The sequence below is a fragment of the Thermobia domestica genome, chromosome 10, assembly GCF_964235325.1.
Source record: "Thermobia domestica chromosome 10, izTheDome1.hap1.1, whole genome shotgun sequence".
NCBI lineage: Eukaryota > Metazoa > Arthropoda > Insecta > Zygentoma > Lepismatidae > Thermobia > Thermobia domestica.
The window spans coordinates 243,602,135-243,629,489 of NC_137463.1; the positions used below are offsets into that span (position 1 = coordinate 243,602,135).

The 27,355-nt window shown below is 33.1% G+C and overlaps 1 protein-coding gene across 1 annotated transcript in view; it reads left to right on the forward strand.

Moving 5' to 3' along the window:
* Nucleotides 1–27,067, forward strand: part of LOC145661881 (cadherin-AgCad1-like) — a 233,881-nt gene extending 206,814 nt beyond the window's left edge. Inside the window, exons 25-29 of the mRNA XM_081727223.1 lie at nt 11,112–11,227; nt 15,224–15,366; nt 16,061–16,264; nt 22,160–22,321; nt 26,348–27,067. Of these exons, the coding sequence (XP_081583349.1) occupies nt 11,112–11,227; nt 15,224–15,366; nt 16,061–16,264; nt 22,160–22,321; nt 26,348–26,633 (911 nt within the window). The 3' untranslated portion in view covers nt 26,634–27,067. The remainder of the gene's footprint in view (nt 1–11,111; nt 11,228–15,223; nt 15,367–16,060; nt 16,265–22,159; nt 22,322–26,347) is intronic.
* Nucleotides 27,068–27,355: the final 288 nt, after the last annotated feature.

Consider the following 27,355-nt stretch of genomic DNA (forward strand, 5'->3'; position numbering starts at 1 on the left):
CATTTGAAAGCTTTTCCTGAAGTGTTGTTAATTCGTAATTTAGTCATGTATCTTCTTTTATTTCCCTATCACCTTTTCGTTTCTTCTAGATTTAACCTTTTCTTTTTTTTCTTTTTCGGATACTACACTTTTTCTTTTTATCTTAGTCATGAGTCTTTATTTACATGCCATATGTAATCTTTTTTTTTAAAAAAAATTGTATGTTCATTTTATTATTGATATTATTATTTTACGATATCTACTGCATGTATAGATTGTATTACTGGGCGATTCTCAGCATGACGCATGGGACATTTGTACACAAAAACTGCTTTTTTAAACAAAAATGTATTTTCAAATAAAATAAAAAGTATGTCAAAATTAGGGGGGAAATTATTAGTGCATAGTTCAATAAAATGAAACACTCAAAACAATTGCAAATTTGAGTTATAAAGCAAAATTAAGCGTTACGCACGGGACTCAGACAAAAAGCTCATTTGACAACCTTAATTTCATTGGACATTCTCTGCGATTTATGGCAGCATTTTCATTTTATATCCCATCACTTACGTCCTACATTCATTCTCCTTACTGTGCATCATATTTTTAAATTGCAAAAAATAGAATTTAATTAGCTTCACATTATGTTTTCTTTTTCGATTCACCGTTACGCACGGGACAGAAAAGTAACCATGCAATTGTTTGGTTGTTCTAAGACTGTTATTATGCAATATCCTTACTAAAGAGATTGATATTTTAAGATTAACATTTGAACATTAACAAGCATAAATAATTTGCATCTATAATTTAATTTGAATGAATTAAATTACATTCCAAAGTATCAACTAGGCAACTTGCTTAGTGTTATTACCATGTCTTTGGGGTATTTGTCTGAGCTTTGATTTGTGGCGTTCAAACCACATAATGTTGTGCAACTGTTGAGCTGCTCGATCCTCTGTGCTACCTACCAAACGTAGAGTTTTTTGAATGCTGACATTGTCAGCTGAAATGCGGGAAAGTGAATTGAAGGAAAACAGTTGGTTTTTGGTTATTTGGTATTATTGATTATTACTTCACAGTGAAAATTTGCTTTAGTGTGAGTTTTTTTTTAAGTAAGTAATATGATTCACAGGCAAGTAACTCTGTTTCAAGTAATATTGTCAGAATAAATCAACAAAAGCAATGAGTGGCGCTGAAAGGGCTAGAAAATTTAAACATAGGAACAAGGTGAGACTGAAAAATAAATTGAGAATACAGCGTTATAGGCAAGTTAAAAGATTAATTCTTTTCCTCTCACGCCCCTTTTGCGAAACTCATTCCGTATTGTTTCGTTGTTGACCATTTAGAAGAGGAAAACACTCTAAAATGTGAAGAAGAACAAGGTAATTCAACTTAGATTGGTTCAAGGAAAACGAAAAGAGTGCCAGTGTACAGAATGATATATTCATTAAGTGATGAGAGTGACATTAATTCAGAATACAACTTTGAAGACGATGTTGATAATGATATTTCAACCCTCTAACTGTCGAACTCAGAATAGGCAATATTAGAGCAGGTGTATTTTTCCTAGTGAAATTTGATTGTGGTTCTTCCAGAAATAGGATTAAATAGTGGTATGTGTGTGTGTCTGAAAGTGATGTAGAAGAAGATGGGGACATTAGAGTAACAAATCTGAAATGCATGTACAATAGTTGTACAAAGTTCTGTTTTGATGAAAAGAATAGGTCTTATGTCTCATTTGATCAAGTTTTAAATATACTTCAAGCACCTAATTTGTTGATAAAGGGTGAAAGAATGTACTATAAAGTTCCAGAACCAATAGCCGTTTTTGTAAAGAACTTTGAAGAAAATAATTTACCCGCTACAAGACTGTCAAACCAACTTAGATACCTACCTTTCAAACGAAAAGAAAAAAATATAATTTATCATGATAATTTGTTTTTAAGCCTCGTGGTAAATGTTTCTATGTAAGTTAACGTAGAAGTTTTTGGTAGTTATGTTTGGTTTAGTTTCTCTCAGCAAATTCATGTTTCTTTAAGTTAATATAAAAGTTTATTGTTCATTGTTTAACTTCAATAACAATAAACAGGTAGTGAAACCTTAATAACTTAATTTTATTCACTTCCTTGCATAAATCTGAAAATGTCCCGTGCGTAACGTTATGCACGGGACAACATTTCTATACCTCATGAAATAAATAAGGAACATAATAAACAAATTTAATAAGTACCACTAACAGGCTAATAATAATTCTACTTTGGAGCAAAAGTTTCAATACTTTATCTTCTACAATTACAAAGAAAACACGAAAAATACATGTTTTCCGTTACGCACGGGACAGCAAAACATGATATGAGAAAACTACGATTTTTGCCTATCAGAATAAAACATTAATTAAAACAAAATTGCCAAATTTTTGCCAAAGGCGCACTTCATATTTTTTGCTATTGTTCACATAATTATAGATTTAGAATTGAGTTTGAAAATTATTTGAAAATTGGGATACATGAACAGCATTGAGCATGGTGTAGAACAGTTAAAGTTTATGTGGTTAAAACCTTGTAAATATATTTTACAAAAAGATTTTAAATGTCTCAGTATATAGTTACACTATTTCTTAATAGAAAAACATAAACATCATAGTTTCAAATTAATTTTGAAAATTTACTGACAATGGACCACTTGCCAGAGAATTGCCCTCCTGGTGTATTTTGCCTCCTGTTCTATATAATCTAAAACTGTTGTATATGTAGGGTTGCATGTGTCATGTGCCTGCTGTCTGGGCGTACTTGTATGTTGTTTGTTGTCTAATAAACATTTAAACGCTATTATTGTGGTAAACATAGTACACAACTGATTTTAGCCAGAAATCTGCAAATACATGCTTCACTAAAGAAAATTAAAATGTTATGCCTTCTGTATATGCTTATACTCCTTTTTTTTTTTTTTTTTTTTTGTCGTACGAATAACCAGAAAAAATGAAATAATCATTAACCATTATCAAAAAAATAGAAAGACTCATTGTTACTCTTCATATTACTATTAATACGAAAAATTATCGGCTGTTGTCATAAATATACTGTTAATAACAAACAATGCTTCACAGTGTTACGTGAAAATAATAATGAAGAAGAGAAGTGATAAAGTAAAATTATGATATTATGATACTATTGACAGTGCCATAAAAATTAGTGCAAAAATCCAACATTTTAAATGAACCTCGTATTGAAAAATTGTTGGAAATCCTCATTTCTCAAATGTACATACATATACGTTTGAGAGCAAGAGCTGTTGACTTGGATGAAAATCGTTCTGAAATTCTTCAGCTCTCCTTATTTGCTGAAAAAGAGAAAAATATCACATTGCCTTTCGACTTGTGTGATCACAGCTAAATTCAACTATTGTGTCAGTAAGTTATTCAGCTTGCGTTGATAGTAAAAACCGGGATTTTCTCTTTGAAGTAGAAGCACAAACGAGGCAGACAAAAGAAGCAAGGATTTGCGGATCAAAGTGTTAAACAGCTAACGAATGATGTAGCAAATAAAATATAATTAACTTCATGTAAAAGTGCGACGAACAGATAGTGTAATATGTAGTACGTAAAGTGCGCCGATTTAGTAGGCACTGAATTAAAATTTAATTGGAAAATTTATATTTTCAAAAAAGTTAATTTTGTGTATTCCTAAAAAGAAGAAACTCGACATAACATTATACGATATACTGAGGATAACTCCTTCTGAAAACAAATACACATCATGAGAATCACTAAGAAACCTTCTACTCCCCCTCCCCTTAAAAATCATCTGAGTGGTCAGTGAGGATGAAACAACAGTGACAGAAAAAACAGCGAATTCCAACCGGTCGCCCGCGATTCAGGCCGGTATCCAAGGGGGTCTAGGAGAGCCTGGCCCTCCTAAATTTTTACCGACCCCCTAAAATTTCCACGGTAGACTTGAAAATGAACTATAATATAATGATAAACTATAATATGGTTGGATCGAGCCCCTCCTAACTTCTACCGGGCTCTCTACATTTTTGGGCTAGCATGGCTAACGGCCTGCAGCGAATCCCGCGAAAATATAATTATTGGGCCTAGTATAAAAAGTGATTTATTCCGTCTAAATTAATTAAATTCGTGTACCATTATATATTCCAATTTGTAATTTTAAAGTGAAGTGTTGGTGTAGTGAATTTTACGTGTTACAAATTAAAGTGACAAAAACCAAATTTAAGTGTTCTTTTAATTTTGGGGACAATAAATAATAAATAAAAATACTTTTAAATAAATACTTATTCTAAATGATATAGATATCATTAATATATGTTGTGCCTACTAGTAAAAGAATATTTCCGTGATGGTAATTCAAATACCAGTAAAGACAACTACTAAAATTATCATCATGTTTTAATGGCTAAAATATTAAGGTTCAATAGAAGATCTAATATTTCTTGTTTCTGATAAATTCTTCATACTTTACATATAATATAATCAGGGACATAGTTGTTAAATAAAAAAAAATGGAAGAATGCTTCGAAAAGATTTTACCTAATGAGGAGAAATACAGGGTGAGCTTTGGTGGAATCCTCTGAGGACACAATTTTCAAAATGAAATATTTGAGTTTTACGTCCCACGATTATACTGCCAAGGCTAAAAGAGACGGTGGTGATGAGAAATGAATGGAATGGTGGAATAAATAAAGTGAGAGGAAACAGGAGAACCCCGAGAAAACCCGCGCATATGGTGTTTGTCCACCATAAAGTTGACGGCGCGAGCTGGGACCGAACCAAGGAATCTATGTACCAGAGGTGAACAATTTTCATTTCATATCTTGGTCATCTATATTTTCTTACTTTAGTGATGAGAAAAATGGTTTGCAGGTTTGTGAAAGGAGAAACAAAGATGGCAATGTTAGGAACTTAAAGAAAGATATGTTTTTTATTACTACAATATCCCGGTACATCAACTATTTATTGATTTTAGAAAGGCTTACGACTCGGTTAGGAGAGAAACATTGTACAACGTTCTTACAGAACTTGGAATACCGAGAAAGCTAATTGGATTAATTAAGATATGCTTAAGTGAATCCCAAAGTAAAGTCCGGGTAGGAAAATTTTTGTCCACGAGCTTTCACGTCCAAAATGGCCTGAAACAAGGAGATGCATTGTCGCCATTATTATTTAACTTTGTGCTGGAATACGCTATAAGGAAAATCAAAGATAGCAACCAGGGCCTAGAGTTGAACGGTATTCACCAGGTGATGGCATATGCTGATGATGTAAATTTAATAGGGGATGATAGGAGAACAGTAGAAATAAATGCAGAGATCTTATTAAACGCTTGCAGGGACATGGGTTTAGAAGTAAATGCAGAGAAAACTAAATACATGGAAGTGCGTCGGGACCGTAATACGACAAATTGTGGGGGCGTTAAAATATTAAATAATACTTTTGATAAAGTGGATACTTTCAAATATTTAGGATCAATATTAACAGATGAAAATCATATTCACGAAGAAATTAAATGTCGACTAAAAGCAGGGAATTCGTGTTACTATTCGGTTCAAAATCTCTTGTCGTCGCGAATTCTGTCGAAAAATTTGAAGCTTAAAATATATAAAACTATAATCACGCCTGTTGTTCTGTATGGTTGCGAAACATGGTCACTTACTCAGAGGGAAGAACATAGACTGAAAGTATTTGAGAACAGGATCCTGAGAAGAATATTCGGACCCAAGAGGAACGAGAATGGGGAATGGCGGAAACTTCATAACGAAGAACTACATAGTTTATACGGTTTACCCAACATTGTTAGGGTCGTCAAGTCTAGGAGGCTTAGGTGGGCAGGTCATGTAGCTAGAATGGAAGAAAGTAGAAATGCTTTCAAAGCCTTGACTGGAAGACCCATAGGAAAACGACCATTAGGAAGACCTAGGCGCAGATGGGAGGATAATATTAAGATGGATCTCGCAGAGATAGGAATACAAAGTAGAAACTGGATGCAATTAGCTAAGGATAGAAGTCAGTGGAGAGCTTTTGTGAACGCGGCACTGAACCTGCGGGTTCCATAGGCCATAGAGTTAGTTAGTTAGTTAGTCAACAGCAAAAATAATAATAATAATAATAATAATAATAATAATAATAATAATAATAATAATAATAATAATAATAATAATAAATAAATAAATAAATCAGGCAATTTGATATGCCATAGTTGGCAATTTGAATTTAAGAAAATACCGTTAGTAAAATGATAAGGAAGCAATTCTGTTACCTTCACTTCAGTAAGCCTTCTATTTTAGATTAGTTTATAAACATAAAAGTTTCTATAAAGAACCGTCGTACTTATACCAGGGTGTTTTTGCCATATTCAAATTTACTGTGCTATAGAAACAAAAACTGGCTTGTATCAAAAATAAACATGAATCGAATTGGGATCTGTAGTAACTCCACGAAACGAAAATTGAAGTAACGTTTTCATTATGTTGTTCTATGAAAGAATACGCTAAATGCAATAATTTCAAAGAGAAAACAACTAGAAGTTAGAACATTTGTTAGCGGGAACTGTAACAAACTGAGTCTTGAATAATATAATTGATAATCCATGTATATAAAAAATAAAAGTGACTATGTTTGTGACTGTATACCTCTTAGACCACTCGACCGATCTCGATTAAATTTTAGTTCGGGCCTGGAATGTTTTTATCATTTCACTTTAACGGTTGAACTGAGGGGAGGGGGAGGAGTGGGGATGGTTTTTCATTTCACTTTGACGGTTCAACTGAGGGGAGGGGGAGAAGTGGGGATGATTTTTATCATTTTACTTTGACGGTTCAACTGAGGGGAGGGGGAGGAGTGGGGATGGTTTTTATCATTCCATTTTGAAGGTTCAACTGAGAGGAGGGGGAGAAGTTGGGATGTTTTTATCATTTCACTTTAACGGTTGAACTTAGGTGAGAGGGAGGAGTGGGGATGTGTTTTTTATCATTTCACTTTGACGGTTCAACTGAGGGAAGGGGGATGTTTTTTATCATTCCACTTTGAAGGTTCAACTGAGGGGAGGGGGAGAAGTGGGGGTGTTTTTATCATTTCACTTTAACGGTTGAACTTAGGTGAGAGGGAGGAGTGGTGATAGCTTTTATCATTCCACTTTGACGGTGCAACTTAAGAGACGGGGAGATATATAAAAATACATAAAAAGGAGAGTAACTACGTTTGTGACTTAATAACTCTTGAACCACCCGACCAATCTCGATCAAATTTTCAACGATGAGGTTTGTACAGTGGCGTCTCGTGACATATTTTTTTTTTTTTTTTGGTAGTTCACAACTGTTAGAAAATTATAATTCTAGAATTCTTTCAGCGCTCTAAATAAGAAAAACTATATTCACATATAATAAGAAGTACCCATTCATAAACAAATGTTCCATTTCATTCGTATATGAAGTCACTCTGATGTTCTTCTGGGAAATCAACTTGTCAAGAACTCTTCTGAAGTTTATTTTTTACAATTTTTTCTCTGTTGATAGTATAGCTGATGCACTGAGACTATTTTGAGCTGCGGCACTTTTTAAATGCTTTTATTTTCTTTAATATGATAAAAGCAACTTTCAGTTTCTGAAGTCAACTATGATTTTCATTAATTTTGTTGTATGCCATTCTCATTCTACAAACTTACCACCAATTTCGCGACAATATACTAAATGGAATCTGCAGTAGACTGCAAATGTCTGCTGTCTTGTATATTTAAATTGCCATGTATGCTGTTGTGTGAACTATTAACAATATACACGAAACATGCAATATATCAAATTACATAAGAGTTGCAGAGGCACCTTTAATTACGAACGTTTTGTCCAAGTACCTTTCCATTGTTATCTCAAGACATTTCATAACTGTTTATTTTGTAGTTACGTTCTCTGTTCTAGGGGTTAAGCTATATAAGACGAGATTTACAGTCTAAAAAGGAGATTACTGTAATGTATTTGATGCTCTTCCACCTGGAATTGAACCCGGGGCCTGTCCACCAATGACATATACTAGTCACTATAGAAATGAGGACAGGACACTTCATGAAATCAACCCAATCACGGAAAACACCAGAGCTTAGAATCTTCGGACTCCTATGGAGACATACAGTATATTCAAAAAACCCAAAATCTGATGCAATCAATCAAAAGTGAGCGAATGTGACTGCTTTTTCTACAAGATTAGGCCTATTTCAGTCTTAATAGAAATGACCATACGAACGAATCCTGATAGAATATCTGACGTACTTACCCTGAAAACTTTGTTGGATGAACCCAAAGTTTTGGAGGAGGGTCCAATACTATGGCACTACATCTATGCACGATTGATCCGATGTAATTATAAGGCCAAGAAGCGATATCTAATTGTTAAGTTTCTCCATCTATATTCTAAGAAAAAATATAGAATTAGATTTTTTTATAGAAAAGAAACAGTACAGATAAAATGCAATATGAGATCTTTAGACTACATCAGTCATTTCTCTGCTAATCAATTATAGTTTTATTATGAAAATGTGCAAACGTATGTCGATTTAAGAAGTTTTGAAGAGGGATTCAAACCCGGTAGATTCTCGGTGTTGGTGCGCCCCTGGTGCTCACACTAGTTAAATTAAGCATAATTATAATGTGTTTATTACAATTCTCATACGTCTTTACTTTTTCAATGAGATGTCTCAAATATATTACACAATTCAGGTCCACTGCTAATTTTCTTCATATAAGACGCGAGAAAAGCAAAACAATGATATTTTCATTTCATAATCTATCCGCCATTTATTATTTTAAATTAACTTTGAAATTTCGACACAGTATAGTTTTCACCGGTCGATTATGTTCTAACTTTTTTTCTAAACTTTCACAATTCGTCAGTGCACTAAAAAATATACAGTAGTTTGCAATCACTCAACAGAATCCTCTACAAAATAGGGTAATGACATGATTTTTCTTACAAGAAATCTAAAAAATGCTTCCGTATCGAATAGGCCTTCGGTCCACTAGTATTGAGAAAGTATTTTAGAAAATCTAATACTATAAACCTATCGAGAAGGGTATACGGGAATATACGGAATAAGTCCATATATATATATATATATATATATATATATATATATATCAGCTTATATGTACTTTAATTGTGTGATGTAATGGAGGTAGAAGGATGGATATAAGCTATAGTTTTGAAAACGGTCGAGTGTATACCTACCAAAAATTCTAGCATTACATAGCTGATGCAAACTATGGAAAAGAAATAATAAATACTAGCAAACACATTTATAAGTCAATCAGTATACCACCACACAACACGTTTTCACTTTTGCTACTTTGAAATACACTGAGAGAATAATATTTCTGCGCATAAAGTACAATCTCCGAAGTAAGTTACGAATCTCCCCCCCCCCCAAATAAAAACCTTTCCGCCCGCGTTTATTTTACAGCGAAGTGTTACAGCTGAACGTACGTTACTTCGGGTTCCCACAATACAGAAGGTAGGATTTTACCATTGTAACAATGTTACTAACTATAGTTATCTTTTGATAAGCTATTGGCTTTTCTTACAAGCTTTCAGTTTTTTTAGGCAGGTAAACCGTAGCCTAAAGAAAAATCAGAGATTATATGTATTTAAAAATAAATCTTGAAAATAAATTAAAATTTTAGTTTGTTCTGCGTTAACTTAAGAATCTCTGAGAAAGGGTTCTAAACCTCCCATACCCCTCAGTACGACCTCGGAAAGACGTGATTTTGTTTGTTCCATTAGTTTTTTTTTTTTTTTTTTCATTACAAGAAATTGAGATGAAAAGAAATGTAGGTAACTGATAGAAAGATATACTACCATATTCTTGTCTCTTAAATTGCAGAAGTTCATTCTTTGATTCTGTTTAAAGCGCCACATTACTGGAAATAAGTCAACAACAGCTGTCAACGCTGCTCGTTCAAATCTTGATTTGAAGGTCAGGAGACCGCAATTCCTCCCCTCAGCTGCCTACGTTTCTCTTCTGTACTACACACAGAGCAATCTATCACGCTCTCTGCTCCGTTGCAAACGTGGTGTAATGATGGAATGCATATACGCAAGGAATAAAGCAAGCTGAGAGTAGAAACGAAACAACAATATAATAATATTCTAATATTATTAAATATCTTAATGAGCAACAAACAGTGTACAATATGTGGTGGTTCACGTGCTCTTGCGATCTATATATATATATAAGTGATCGAAAATGACTGATATTAGTGTCGAATCCATAGTTTTCGGGGTCGCTGAGATGAACAGTGATACTTTCAATGCCGTTTAAATCCAAATTCATCTCCGTAACTTGGGTGAGAAGGAGGAGGAGATGTATAAAAATGATCGAAAATTACCTATATCAATGCCAAATTCATAGTTTTCAGGATCACTGAGATGAACAGTGACACTTCCAATGCCGTTTAAATCCAAATTCAGTCCACAATAGTAATATTTAATTTTTATTTGTATAGATTACTTAGTATTTTCTGATTACTCATTATGTTTTATTTATTTTTATTTATTTGAGAGCGCTTCAGGAATAGTAAAAAGTAACAAACTAACGAATCTATTACTAATTTCTCTTATTTTAACCCTGGGACTCCTAGTGGGGTCCAATGGACCCCAGGACTATGTTTGACAGTTCGTCAGTATTATTTTCCGGGATTCTAAGGATTAACCCAGCGAAGCGGATAATTGACTATAGTCTATTATAAAGAAAGCCGACATCTTGTAAAAGTGGAACTAATAAGAAAACTCCGCTGACCAGTTACATAAAGTCGAAGGAGTCCTGATGGATACAAAAGATAAGTTTGCCAGGAAAGAAACAAATAACCCCTTTCCTCCCCCCCCCACACACAGATTCACTGAGAATGATTCTTTTCCTTCTTCCTGTTACATTTTTCTTTCCTTTTCTGCTTTTAACCTTTCTTCATGTAGCCTACATTTTCGATAGGATTCTGATTTTGCTACGGATGCAAAATCCTTCTTTAGAAGATAGTTTTGAAAGAAAGTTCGGTAAATCTAGTATAAGTATTTTAACTTAGCTTCGAACTTTTTTTAATCATATTTACTTGTTTGTTTTATTTATTTCTTTGTTCAGGTGAAGGAACACATACAAGTACAGCTAATGTAACAGTGTTTGTGATAAATGATAATTATCGAGTGCAATTTGCATTTGGAAACAAATGGGATGAGTTGAACACAAGGACATTAACAGTAAGCTTTCTTTTTAGATTTAAGTTAGATTAATAGCAGTTCACACATATATATATATATATATATATATATATATATATATATATATATATATATATATATATGGGTGGGTGGGTGTCTATAAATAATCTAATAAACTATTTTGAAGTTTTAAATTGAAGTTTGTACTTGTAATTAAGGTTACATTTTAAAAATAATATGGAATTTTTTTTTTCAACTTATGGATGCCATAGGATAAATATTGAGTAAATGAATAGAAATTTGTTAGCTTTAGCGTTCGATTAATTGAATTATTATCAAATAATTTCAACATACTCTGATATCTTCTTCAGTAATCCATCGGTTAGTTATATACCAGACTTATTATTACTCTTTATTGGACTATCAAAGAGAAGTTAATAAGATATAAATGACCACTAACAAGTTTACAGAGAAATTTCAGAAAATCTAACGATTATTTTGTGCATTTTAGCCAATTTTCTCATGAAAAAAATTTTCTGCAACTCAAACCTCACGAAAGAATGTGAAGTACCACTTCAGTATACACCAAACATTACAGATTACTGAAGAAGATATCAAAGTATGTTGAAATGATTTAATAATAATTATTCGTTCAACCAGATACTAATGTCAAGAAACTTCTATTCATTCCTAAAAATCTTTGGTTTATTATGTTACAATATGATATTAAAATCTCCTCTCACTTACTTTATTTTTCTGTTAGAAGATAAAGACATATATTTTCATGTCTACTAACTTTAGAAACTAGATAAAAGTATATTATTATATTTTTGTGTATATTCAAGTAGCTGAATTGGAAATAAATTAATACCGGTATGATCGTCTGCGTAGATCTCTCTTAGATGTGCAGCCTTGTTTAAAAAAATACCTGGCCATCCATCTTTCTGTGGAAACTTCTGCACTGCAACCCATAGTTCGAATTAAAAAACAAATGGATATACTTTAGTCGTTTGAAATATTTATGTAGACCCAAAATATTTTAATTTCTCTAGTGTAAATGTCAGAATATGCCCTTTTAAAGCAAGGTGAATGGCCAAGACTTTTTTCCAACAAGATTGTACATTTTAAACAGTTGTTAAACAAGTTTTCGTTTTTCACTGACTCAGTTTTATCAAAATTAACTCGCGTTTTTATATTTATTTTTTCCGCTCGTAAACTGCTAATATCATAAGTGTCATTCTGCGTTGCTGAAGAAGCGTTAAAAAATAGGTACATAGCATTGACAATATGTCGAGAATTACGTTTCTATAAATAGGAAAAGGTAAGTAAATAAATTTTAATTTTATTATGTTATTAGCAAAAAGATATATACCAATCGATATATCTCATCCAGCTGAACATAATGATATCAGTGTAAACCTTCATGTGTAATTTTCGAGAACATAGAGTTGATTGTGAGTTTAACGTCCCGTTAAGCAGCGAGGCTATATGAGACGTGGACCTACTGATTAAAGTGGAATCCAAACTACATGAGCTTTCGAGAAAATTGAGTTTTTATAGACATAAATATACATGTTGTACGATAACCGCGCCATCTATTAATATGAATCTGTTACTGAAGTATATTCTTACAAGTTTTTCATAAAACTGATATTGAAGTATAGCCTTACAAGCTTTCTGTAAAATTGATATTGAAGTATATGCTTACAAGCTTTCCATAAAACTGATACTGAAATATATCCTTACACGCTTTCCATAAAACTAATATTGAAGTATATCCTTACAAGCTTTCTATAAAACTGATACTGAAATATATCCTTACACGCTTTCCATAAAACTGATATTGAAGTATAGCCTTACAAGCTTTCCATAAAAACTGATACTGAATTTTATTCTTACACACTTTCCATAAAACTAATATTGAAGTATAGCCTTACAAGCTTTCTATAAAACTGATACTGAAATATAATCTTACATGCTTTCCATAAAACTAATATTGAAGTATAGACTTACAAACTTTCTATAAAACTGATATTGAAGTATATCCTTACGAACTTTCTAAAAACTGATACTGAGGAATATCCTTACAAGCATTCCATAAGACTGATATTAAAGCATATGCTTACATGCTTTCCATAAAACTGATATTGAAGTATATCCTTACGAGCTTTCTATAAAACTGATACTGAGGTATATCCTTACAAGCTTTCCATAAGACTGATATTAAAGCATATGCTTACATGCTTTCCATAAAACTGATATTGAAGTATATCCTTACGAGCTTTCTATAAAACTGATACTGAGGTATATCCTTACAAGCTTTCCATAAGACTGATATTAAAGCATATGCTTACATGCTTTCCATAAAACGGATATTGAAGTATATCCTTACAAGCTTTCTATAAAACTGATATTGAAGTATATCCTTACGAGCTTTCCATAAAACTGATATTGAAGTATATCCTTACACGCTTTCCATAAAACTGATATTGAAGTATAGCCTTACAAGCTTTCTATAAAAACTGATACTGAAATATATTCTTACACGCTTTCCATAAAACTGATATTGAAGTATAGCCTTACAAGCTTTCTATAAAACTGATACTAAAATATAATCTTACATGCTATCCATAAAACTGATATTGAAGTATAGCCTTACAAACTTTCTATAAAACTGATATTGAAGTATATCCTTACGAGCTTTCTATAAAACTGATACTGAGGTATATCCTTACAAGCTTTCCATAAGACTGATATTAAAGCATATGCTTACATGCTTTCCATAAAACTGATATTGAAGTATATCCTTACGAGATTTCTATAAAACTGATACTGAGGTATATCCTTACAAGCTTTCCATAAGACTGATATTAAAGCATATGCTTACATGCTTTCCATAAAACTGATATTGAAGTATATCCTTACGAGCTTTCTATAAAACTGATACTGAGGTATATCCTTACAAGCTTTCCATAAGATTGATATTAAAGCATATGCTTACATGCTTTCCATAAAACTGATATTGAAGTATATCCTTACGAGCTTTCTATAAAACTGATACTGAGGTATATCCTTACAAGCTTTCCATAAGATTGATATTAAAGCATATGCTTACATGCTTTCCATAAAACTGATATTGAAGTATATCCTTACGAGATTTCTATAAAACTGATACTGAGATATATCCTTACAAGCTTTCCATAAGACTGATATTAAAGCATATGCTTACATGCTTTCCATAAAACTGATATTGAAGTATATCCTTACGAGCTTTTTATAAAACTGATACTGAGGTATATCCTTACAAGCTTTCCATAAGACTGATATTAAAGCATATGCTTACATGCTTTCCATAAAACTGATATTGAAGTATATCCTTGCAAACTTTCCATAAATATATTACAATATAAGTTTCAGTTGATTAAGGTATATACTTCGGTAACAGTTTCATTTGATTCTCAATGTGTATACTTCGGTATAAAAAAAAAGTTTCACTTAATTATTAATGTATATACTTCAGTATCAGTTGATTATTATTGTATATACTTAAGTATGAATTTCACTTGATTTTAATGTATATATTTCCATATCAGTTCCATTTTAACATCTGACGTGCTTGTCATACAGCATTATTTTTTAAGATTTACAAAAAGTAATTGTTTTCTCGATTTCTCGAAAACTACGCATAAGATTACTACGCCATATCATTTTGTTCAATTCATTGAGTTATATCGATTGGTATGTATCTTATCGTGAGGCAAATCTATCCCCGTAAACGTGTATAATAATATTATATTCTTGCTGTTAATGTAATGCAGGGATGTTCACAAAGGGGGGCTATGACGCAAACTGCGTCATTGAAATATTTGAGGGGGGTAAAAATCTATATAAATATGTTTGAGGGTGTGTAAAAATTAACCGAAAAGATTTTTTTCATGAAAGAATACCTACGGATAGACAATTGGGGGGGTGCGTCATGGACATAAGGGGGGGGGGCACCACTGTGTAATGTGCATATATTTTGTTCTATTTCAGATAGAGAGAGTCTTCTCTGAGATGTTGGGATATAGTTGCTCTGTGGACGCTGTGAAACCAGATGAACAAAATGAAACCTTGAATACTGTTGTCACTTATTTCCTAAAAGATAATAACCTGGAAGATGGTAAAAATATAGAAGAGTAAGTGCCATTTTATTTAATATTTCATCATAATAATTGCTAAATACTTACGCTTTGGACATGCCAATATTAACCAACAGTTGGTTGATTTTGAGGCGTTAAGTCCGACTTGAGCCGACAATGAGCAGATAAGTTTTGTAGGTAATTGTTCATGAGGTCATAATATCATAATTACTCTTAAGTAATTATTTTTTTGTTGTAATATTAAGTACATGTATCATACATTTTCAATTCTAGAACACCATTGACTTCAAATATTAATTTTTCACTTTGATGAATGCCAATATATTAAAAAAAAAAAAAAAACTCTGAAATTTTCAATAGGGACACTCATCTTCATCAATAGCGATCTTTTAAAAATATTTACTGTTGTTTTCAATCATTTCATGTGGAATCAATCGTATTGTAACAAACTAAAGTCAGTCACGGATTAATATTTATCCATTTGCTTAAGATGAATTGTAAAATATTTTATAATAAATCTATTTCTTTCACTGGTACAGGAGGTTAATTAATTAGCCCTTGCTAACAAGGAAATACCCAAGACATTCCGCTACTAGCAAATAAGTAGTGGTAGTAGATATTGCTAAGTTGGAGAAATAAAGCTATCTTCTCCTAACACTGAAAAATAGGAAATAAAACTGCAACTATATCAGTGCTATTAAACTTTTATTTATTTATTTATTTTTTTCAGCTATGTTGCATCCCCTATAATGATTACTAATTTGAAAACAGAATTCGCGAAAGAAAAATTGAATTTCCTCACTGTGATCATTCAAAAGCGATCAGAAGAAACCAGTAATGAAGGATTACTTCAAATAGTACTTATTGTTATCTCTGTGGTAATGGTAGTAATGGTTCTGGTTCTTGTAGCCGCTTTCTTTATCAAAGTAAGAAGGTAAGTCTCGGGCATTTTATTTTACTTAGATAATATTATAACGACAATTTTATGCTTAATATTATAACGACAATTTGTTGTTGCATATGTTAGAAACAACAAATACTTTGATTAGGTAATAGCAAAGGCAATCCACAAATATAATAATATCAATAATATAAATAATATCAACTTAAAATGTACAAACAGTCCTTGACTTTCGTAAATAGATTGTTTCAGGACTGCTTTTGCGTAAATCGAAATTTACGTAAGTCAAATTTTTACCATTTGTCGCAAACACATATGGAAAAATTCGTAAAAAAACTATCGCAATACTACAATGTTAAGACTCAATTACATAATCAAAAAGGACTTAACTTTGAAAACTCATATTGATTGATTCGATTATCTTACAGACATGGTTTTGGTGTCATTTTGTAGCAAAATACGTCATCAAATTTTGACTCACGTAGTACACTAGTTCAGAAACAAGCCACCGCAAACGCTAGCGGCAGTTGGAGCAAAAATGGCTGCCTTTACTGGTACCGAGCGTGCTAGCTGTGTGTTTTGCTTTGAAGAATCCAAGTTTACGACAACTGTGCAACGTAATTTTCGTACAAAGTATGACATGTAATTTTCGTGCAAAGTATGACATGTAATTTTCGTGCAAAGTATGACATGTAATTTTCGTACAAAGTATGACATGTAATTTTTGTACAAAGTATGACATTGTAATTTTCGTACAAAGTATGGCAAAAATTCTCCCATACTTTTTATCAGTGGCGTAAGTATTTTATTGAAACTGAATGTTAGGTAAGACACAACAAATCTTCAGGTCGTTTCCGCACGTCTAAAGACGTTCTAGAGCAAGTGAGACTTCAGATGAGATGTGTGTCACATCACCAATGGAAGCTACATTGAACCTCTTTAGGTATAAGGTAAAAGAATTTAATGTATTTTAATACAAAATGACACCAAAACGAAAACCATGTCTATAAACTAACTTAATAAATCAATATTAGTTTTCAAAGTTGATACCGTCCTTTTTGATACACTCTGTACTTTATAAATAGTGTATAGAACTTTATATTTGCGCAATGTCTATGACAAAAATAAAATATAACTAATTAGTACCGGTAACAGTTCAATAATAATTAATTACCTAATCGCCACAGCTTACCGCACTGTTATTCGTACAGTTTATACAACTGCAGCGTTGCTAAAGTAGCACGAAGTTCAGGCTTCACTCACTGGATTGTATTGTATTGTATTGTATTTATTTTCATCCTTTTTCATACAAATTGTTCACAACGTGAACGTATGTGTTGGACACGTCATAAGAACACTGAATCTGTACATATGTATAGATTTAAATCTACATGCAATATTAAAATAGTGTGAATTTATGTAAAAAAAAAAAAAAAAAAAAACGGTATAATTTTTCATTATTCTAATTTACATACAGCGATATAAAACAACATAACAGTTAATAAAACCTTACATTATAGATATACAAAATATAGATACTTTAAACATTATTTACTACAGGCGAGATATTCTTCTACAGAATAGAAATAGTGCTCGAGTAGGTACGACTTGACTGCTTTATTGAAACCAGATGTTTTGTTTTTTAAAATGGAAGGAAGCTTGTTATAAATATTCACTGCCATAAGAAATGTACTATTCTTATGTACTTTTAAACGTGAGGACTCCACATGAAGGTCAGACGCTTGTCTTGTATTATGCATATGAATATCTGAGTTCAACCGAAAGCTGCTTGTCTATCTGTATATCTTTTCTTACAAATTTTAGAAGTTCATATATATATAAACATGGAAGAGGTAAGATTTCAAGAAATTTAAATAGAGGTTTACAAGAAGTTCGAGGTTTACTGCCGGTCATAAACCTTAAAGCTCTCTTTTGTAAAACGAATATGGAATTTAGCAGTGCAGTAGATCCCCAGAATATAATACCATATTTCAATTTAGAATGAAAAAGTCCAAAATAAGTTGTGAACAGAACATGTTGACTGACACTATTTCGTAAAAGCTTTAACATGTAACAGGTTTGAGCCAATTTACTAGATAATTTTTGAATGTGAATTTTCCAATATAATGCATCTGACACCCAAAGACCAAGAAATTTGATATCCGAGACGTAATTCAACGTTTTGCCGTTAATTGTTACACAAGGGCGTTTTCTTATCTCGTTTTTTGCTACATGAAAGCACATGCACGAAGACTTTGTTGTGTTTAGTATTAGTTTATTTCTATCCATCCAGTCACTGACGGCAGACATGGTGGAATCTACTGCATTACATAACTCAACGTAAGTTTCTCCAGTTACTAATATATTTGTATCGTCAGCATATAGAACAATTTTAGCAGAATCTAAACATTGTGGCAAATCATTTATATATATTAAAAATAGAATAGGGCCTAAGATGGAACCTTGAGGAACTCCAAATTTTAACTCTTTGGTATCTGAATAACATTTGCTTACTCCCTGAGTGTCTCGAGTTTGACAGTTAATTTCAACAGTTTGCCTTCTGTTGGATATATACGATTTAAACCACTCATAAGCATTTCCCCTAATACCATAATCTTGCAATTTTTTAAGTAAAATTTGATGATAAATTGTATCGAAAGCTTTGCTAAGATCAAGAAATATGCCGGTTGTATATTTCTTAGCGTTTATTGAATTTAAAGCAGAATAGAGAAAGGAGTAAAGAGCAGTTTCAGTAGACTTATTTGATCTAAAGCCATTTTGAGCAGGAGATATTAAGTTAAAATTATTTAGAAAGCTAACTAGTCTTATATACATAAGTTTTTCAAAAAGTTTAGAGAAGGTAGACAGACATGATATTGGTCTATAGTTCGAGGTAAGATCTTTCTTGCCACTTTTATATAAGGGCTTAACAACTGCTAGCTTCAATGCCTCAGGAAAAACGCCACTACTAAATGAGTTATTTACTATTAAGCATAAGATATCAGCAATTTCATAAGAGCATTGCTTTAGAATTTTATCAGGAACTTCATCATATCCTGAAGAACTCTTATTTGTCATTTTCAGTGTAGTATTTAAGATTTCCTGACTAGTTACTGGGTGCAAGAACAATGATTTTTCGAAAATATCGTTATGTCTACTAACGTATTGTTTGCTAGATAGTTTATTGTTCACGTTATTAGTGATAAGCTTTTCCACTTCATTCGTGAAGTAATCGTTAAAAGCATTTGCAATTTCAGTCGGATTTTTAATAATTTTATTTTGACAAGAAACGCTAGTTATCTTAGAGGAGGGTTTTCGTTCCCCAGATTCTTTCCGAATAATTTGCCATGTAGCTTTCATTTTATTGGAAGCTTTCCCAATGTAAGTATCATTCTCTAACATTTTTGCCTGTTTTATGACCTTATGTAAAACTCGCCTGTACATTTTGTGGTATCGTTTAAACACGGTAGTACGGCACCGTCGGGATAGTTGATGTAAATAGCGCATTTTTTCTAGAGAAACCTTTATTCCAGAAGTCTTCCACTTCGAACTGACATTTACCGATTTATTTATTTCAAATTTTTGTTTAGGAAAAGCAATATTAAAATAATGAGTAAATATACATAAAAAGGAATTAAATTGGTCGTTAACATTACATTCAATATAAACATCTTCCCACGACTCAGTTTTCAACAAATATCTGAAATATGCCACGTTAGTGGGTGTAAATGAACGCCGTTCGTACCATTCAACGCCCACGTTTGTATTCTTATTAATTATTTCTGTGTAAAAATAAAGATTATGAGCATTATGATCAGAATAGCCTAGGTTTAGTACATCAACATGAGATACGAAATAATCACGTGGAATTATAATTTGGTCAAGAGCAGAGATTCTTGTTTTGCCTATTCTGGTAGGAGTATTTACGATAGGTTTCAGATTAAATGATGTGCAGAGGGAAATGAGATCTTCTTTTTCTTTGCTATTATTTAGTAAAAAATCAATATTAATATCACCACAAATTACTAACGACTTTTTAGAGGACGAGAATTCTGATATAAGCCTTTCTAATTTATTCAAAAAGTCATTGACATTACTGTCTGGCGTGCGATAGAGACAGATAAGTATTAAATTATGATCGCAAAATTCAAGTGCTACAGACTCGAAAGTTTTCTCAACGTTCAATGTAAGGGTATTCCTTAGAATTTTGATACGAAAGTCCTCTTTGACAAATATGGCAATACCGCCATGGGATATATTTTCCCTACAATAGTATGCAGATAGTTTACTAAATGGCTCTCAAAATAGAATTTAGAAATTTAATACTACTACTTACTTCAGATGGAAGTATCGATCGTAAATTGTACTTATATCGGAAATTTCGTATGTAAGTACAAATTTACGTAACTATGAGATTGCCTATATAGGCATATATTGCAAGTTACCTTACCCGTACAGCAATCATTGAATTGGAAACAGTAGTTCACATATTTTAAAACTTCCTTAGCCATTTAGTATTGATGCATAGTGTGATACAAGATTTATCACAGTAAAAGGTGCGAATCAACTCATTAAACTATATTACTCCTATTTCTTGAATAAAGGCATCTCATGCTGCATTTATTACTGTTATGGAACTAGTATGTTGGAATTATGCAAATAATTAGACGCTACTAAGACAACATACAAGCAACTACCTTGAATCCAAAACTCACTGGTTGTGTATCTCAATTACCTTTATTCTTCTAGAAACGAACAGAATTTAATGCGTTTCCACTCAATTACTATCATCCATACCCAGGGCCACTTTTCCGCTTAGGCACGCTAGGTACATGCCTAGGGCGCAAAACATTTTGGGGCGCAAAAATTGAGGGCGAAAAAAGAAAAAATGAAAATACATTGATGCAGAAAACGTCATTTGCGTTCCGGTTGAGCTACTTGGTTATCAGAAATGAACAAGATTGGCTAAACCATGCCACCATCCTTCCTTTACGACTGCTGGTTGCCAGTCCGAGACACGGCGGGTCCATAGGTGGTGGATAATGGGAAGACTCTCCAAAGAGCATAAACAAAGAAAAGGAAAAGAGTAGGAGAGTTAAGGGAAAATCCCTCCCGAACCAAAACTGGCGAGGTACTAACTTTTGGATGGGGGTGCTCTGGAAATAATGGAGGAAGTAACAATTTGAAGTGCCTAGGGCGCCGGTGAGGTTAAAAACGGCCCTGTCCATACCATGACGTAAATACATATTTCGAATACACATCGATCAACTTCACATTAACCTTCGGGCGATCACGTGTAGTCACGTTATATCGATGCTTGCGTGATGACATTGTCACCGCCCTTATCTTTTTAATAATTATTTCGACTCAAGATGTTAATCCAATCGAAAACCACACATACGTATATATCTCAACTAAACACATTAACCCATATCATTGGGATCAGATGCGTATTTTTCTAAGAAGACACTAAATACCACCCCTGTAAGCTTTTCTGATAGGATGATGTGTAGGCTGCCCACACGAGCGCCCGAAGGTTAAATCGAATTCTAGGTTTTATTATAATTTATGGCAAACACGATTCTGTCAGTTTAATTTATAGATCTTTTAAGTATAGTTCTTTCAGTTTTCTACCCTGAATGTTCTGTAAAGGAGATGTATGATTAATTAATAAAAGGAAATCATACTGGTAAAATAGGTGAAATAAAGAGTGATAGAGAACTGAAAAATTTCTAGAAAACCCTGAAGCTATATGATATGAGATCGAACTGGAAACCTCTTCATTCTAGAGATGTTCCTTTTACCGTCGTATTTCATTTAAATTCGCGTTACAACATAATATCTAATTTTAGATATTAATTCTCTTCCCCTTTTTATCTAGAAATTTAGCACATTTTATATGTTATTTCTTTTATGTATGTTTTCCAGTTTAAACAAAAGGCTGATCGCAATGAGTACAACAAAATTTGGATCACAAGATTCAGGTCTTAATAGACTTGGAGCTGCTGTTCCTAATACGAATTTACATGCTGTTGAAGGTTCAAATCCAGTTTGGGGTAAAGAAGAGATAAGGGATTTCGATGCTGTCAGGTGGGTACTAGTATTAGTATCTTATCTTACACCGAGATAAGAAATATAAAATAAACTATACGTTTTACAATCTGAAATTATCACAATAACTAATTGATTATATTTACGTAGGACAAACAAATCCCAGAGGCTTAGCTATAAGCGAAGGTCTCAAGCCGACATGTTCAAGTGGCTGATGATGTATAACATTGAATAGCGCCTTTACACTTAAAGCAGCGATACAAAGAAATAAGTAGGGACAAGAAGTTGAGAAGGCGAGGAAGATGGAAGATGCATTGGAAAAGTTCAACTTTGTACGAGGTGCACATCAAAAGTATGTGCCGTTTTCCCGTAACTCCGAAAGTTTTCAATAAGTTCTCATAACTCAGAAGTCAGAGTTTTCTGTCAGTTTTCAACACAATTCCCGTCCCCTTCTATACACTATAACAATCTTTGTATCTCACTATCAAAAACTTCTGAGAAATCCTTTTGTTGGATATGTTTTAGACACTGGAAAATATATCTTCCAAGAGTTCTTCTGGACTGAAAACTTCTGACTGACTGTGAATCCTTCAGTTTTCAAAACATACAGAGAATAGTTCTTGAGAGCAGAATGGATAGTCGATGTTCTTATCCTGTAAAAAGCCTTTTTCTCCGGAAGATCAGTTTCTCTTTACCTACTTGTCACTCTAACTTAAACCAACCTTGACAACTTCATATTGTGTGTCAAAATTCTTCCCACGATACAATGAGAGTCTTATAAATATGTTCTCAACTGTTAGTCCTCTGTATTCCATAACTAGACCTCAACAGGAGCAATGGTTTTTGAGGTATTTGAGGTAGTTGCTAAAATTGGGCTTCTAATCCTTGGTAGATCTTCAGTTAAAAACCTCCCCCACCCCTTCGGCAAATTCCCGCACACATTTCCACAAGTACAATCCCCACATACTTCCTTCAACTCGTTGATGAATATGGATACCTTTTCACAATATGTAGATACAATCACCATTAGGCACCTCCGTCATTTCAGGTCAGTATATATAAAACGAAAAAAAGTTTTCTTTCACAGATGAATATATCACAAATGAACGCAGTTAGAAACTTGAAATTTTGCACAGTTAAGCTTTAAATTCTTAAGTTAATTGTGGTTTAATTATATTAATTTAGCCTTATTAGGTTTTGAGCAACAGTAAAATCGTATGTACTTTTGATATGCACCTCGTATTAGTTTGAATTTTATAAAAAGTAAAGTTGTATATAGTAAAAGTTGTTTCTACAGTATAGAAATATCATATGTAATAAATGTCCATGTTAGTTTGCCATTCGCACACTGCATTTAAATATTGTAATTTCATATGATTCCTCCTGTGTGTGTACATTGGCTTTTCAGTTGTATGCTTGGCTTTAGTTTATGTGCGGGCCTTCCACCTGTACATAGATAATTATGTATATTGATTTTTCTCAAGTGATATTGGTGTTTCTCATATATATATATTGGCTTTTCGCGTGTCTATATTGCCTTTTCCTCGCATGTGTAAATTGGCTTCACTCTATGTGTGGGCCTTCCACCTGTGTGTAAATAATTCTTCTAGTACTATGCTTAAGTTTAAGGTAGATAGTTATACACGTTTCACATCCATTAATATGTAACAATAAATACATAGAACATATACTTTTATTTATAGTATCTATTAATAACAGTATTTATATAGTTCCTTTCTCCTTTTGTAACATGCGCTCACGAAAATAGTTTTTTGACTTTCTTTTATGCAAAGTCCTCAATAAGTTTTTCATAAGATCATATTGATTGAGCAACTTTGTTCTCTATAAGTAATGTTCGCAACTCTGAGAGCCTTTCTTGTCCCATGGATGAATATAAATTGTTTTAGTTTAATGAAACTTCTTTCACAAGTTGCCACACTACATAGAAGGATCAGAAAAATTGTAAGAGCCACTGAGGCGTTTGGACAGACACTTTGAAGACCATTTTCGGTAATCATGTCGATGTCGAGTATGTTCCTTGGGGTGGACTTCTTGAGGTCCGGCAAGAATACAACAGCTTGGTCATTAAGACTCAACTTCTACACATAATTCTCCAGCATTCAAATTGTCTTGCTATTTCAAAGTGAGATCCGCGTACGATTTTTTCAGGTCCTCCGAAGACATTTCACACAATAAGCTTTCTCTCAGAAAGTTGAAGTCCTTGTTTACTTATTTGAGTTCTTCCCGTAAGAGGTCAAGAATTCTGAAGAAAGATTGTCTAAGGCGATCCTCTTCACTAAAAAGTCTTGCTTCATCCTCTCCTGACATTCTCTTCAAGATACACTTTTCTCTGAACTGATCTTCTACATCGATCAAATTAACAGTAACCTTCGCTTCCGACAGCCATCTGTCAAATCCATAATTCTAAACCTGGAGATTATGTTCAAAAGATGAGATAACAAATCAAGAGACCTTTGCAAAATCAAATCCTTATTCTCAGTGTTCCTTCCAGACATGTTTCTAGAGAAACACTGACATCCGGAAGACTAAAATAATAAGTCTATAATAATATATAATAATAAATAGAGTAGTACCGCGTGAAAATATGAGCCCTTCCGAATACTAAATGTGCGCCCAAGGAACATTTTTTTTTCTGATGTATTTCTTTGCTTATTCTGTATTTCTTTGTTAACTCCATTTATTTCATGCAAAACTGAGTCCCAAAATACTAAATTAATTACAAATTTCAGATCCTTGATTGGTTTTATTAAGTTTTTGGCAACTGATTTGACTTCTGAATTAGAGGAAGTGCTTATAATTTCATCAAATGCTGCGAGAATATTTTTCAGCTCAGATTTCCTCCCACTTTCTTCATTCCTCTAACCATCCCATCATCGTCCATACGGCCAAACTTGCCAGCGTTAATCTTGCCTCGAAATGGCGCCCCCTACATGCTTTCAACTAGCTTGCCCCGGGGCAAATGCCCCGAATTGCCCCCCTCCCCCCCGTAGATCCGGCCCTGGCTTAAACTCCTTTATACATTTATCCTGTCCGTCCGTTCTGGAGACAAGAATATCTCAAGAACTACTTGATCAATCATCATCAAGTTTGGTCAGAATATAGAGATCAAAAGTCAAAATTTATTAACTGAATTCGGTTTTGGAGCCGATGTCCAACCGGAAGTGGCTGAAATTAACGATTTCCGGTTCTAATGTTGATCGCTATAGAATAAAAACGTTCATATATATAGAGAAGTGGTTTTCTGAAATCAATTAAACATCTTAAGAATACATTACATTTTCATCACTAACACTGTACTAAATCCGGAAATGCTAGAAATTCATACAACTTCCGGTTTCAATATTGATCTATATAGAGCAAAAATTATAACAGATAGCCAGAAGTGATTTTTATAATCGATTAAGCGTTCTAAGAATAGATACCATCTTCTCCCTTAATCTTCTATTCAGACCGGAAGCTGTAAAAATCAACCACTTCCGTTTTCAACGTTGATCCCAATAGAATAAAAACCGTAATAGATAGAGAGAAGCGGTTTTCTGAAATCAATTAAGCGTTCGGAGAACATATTCCATCTCCACTCTAATCTTCTACCAAAACTAGAAGTGACATAAATTAGTACCATTTCTAGTTTCAATAATGATTGAAAAAAATGTCACACTATACAAACCAAACTTCTTGACGTGATATACACGTGCCAGTGCCACCTGGTCATTTTTTCTCCGGTGCATGGGGGTCCTTGGTTCGATCTCAGCTCGTATCAAGTGAACTTTGTGATGAATAAACACCGTGCGTGTGTGAGTTTTCACGGGGTTCTTCCGTTTCCTCCCACTTTCTTCATTCCACCATTACCTTCATTTCTTATCATCACCGCCTCCTTTAGCCTAGCCGGCATAACCGTGGGACGTAAAACCTAAATAATTCATTTCATTTGGTAATTTTTGTAACAAGCTTGTAACGAAACTTAATAATGTCAAAGACTCCATATCCGTGGCTTTCCTCTAAATCTTCATTAATACCAAGTTTTATTTATTTATTTATTTTCAGCGAGGGCAGTGATGATTCTGATCTTGTGGGCGTCGAGGACAATCCAGAATTTGAGCAAGGTACAACAACCAAGGAGGAGAGTTATTACCCCAATGGACCGACGACGTCAGCCAGAAGAGGCAGCCGAAATCCGTTAGCTGATCTCGAAGGTGAAACGTCAGGATATCAGACTCCTGAGGTTGAAGTACACGAAGCAGACTCAACTAGTGACTATTCAGGAGATTATAACGAACAGATAAATTCAAATTTTAGTTTTGGTGGGCATACACCAAACACAGAATTGTGAATCAGAAAAACTTAACGACTTATTGTAAAATGCTTATGAAGGTAGAAGTCGTTTCCTGAGTTCATATAACCGTATGATGAATATCCCATCACTATCTTGAAAGAATGTAAGATTTCTCTTAAGAGGCCTCATCCAGCCGAAATTAAAATACAGCTAATTTTACCGCTCTTGTTCCACTTTTCAATTATCTTCCATCTATCTGAAGATATCACATAATTACTGTAAAATTAGCGGTATTTTAATTTCGCTGGGATGAGGTCTCTTAAGAGCCTGCCATACTAAAAATAATACAAAATTTACCATTTTTCTTTTGCTTGTTTATTCATAACTGAAATTAGATAATGAAATGTAACTTACCACGATGCTAGATAATATTATTCTACAACAGAAAATATGAATGAAAAATTTTCAGTGTTGCCACCCATAGAAATTACAGTGTTGCCAGAATAACATTTCCCCGTGAACTACTTTTTAAATAATAGTTGTATTTAGTTTGCAATAAACAAAATAGTATTAATATACAGTTATTAAAATTAAATAATAATGTTATTTAGAAAGTAGTTCACAGGATACCAAAACAACATGATACGTAATCAAATGATGTTGAGTTCGTTTCTCCAGAAGCCACCTTAAGTTAGATTTTGAGGGAAATGTTATTCTGGCAACATTGTAATTTCTATGGGTGGCAACACTGAAAATTCTTCAGGCTCATATTTTCTGTT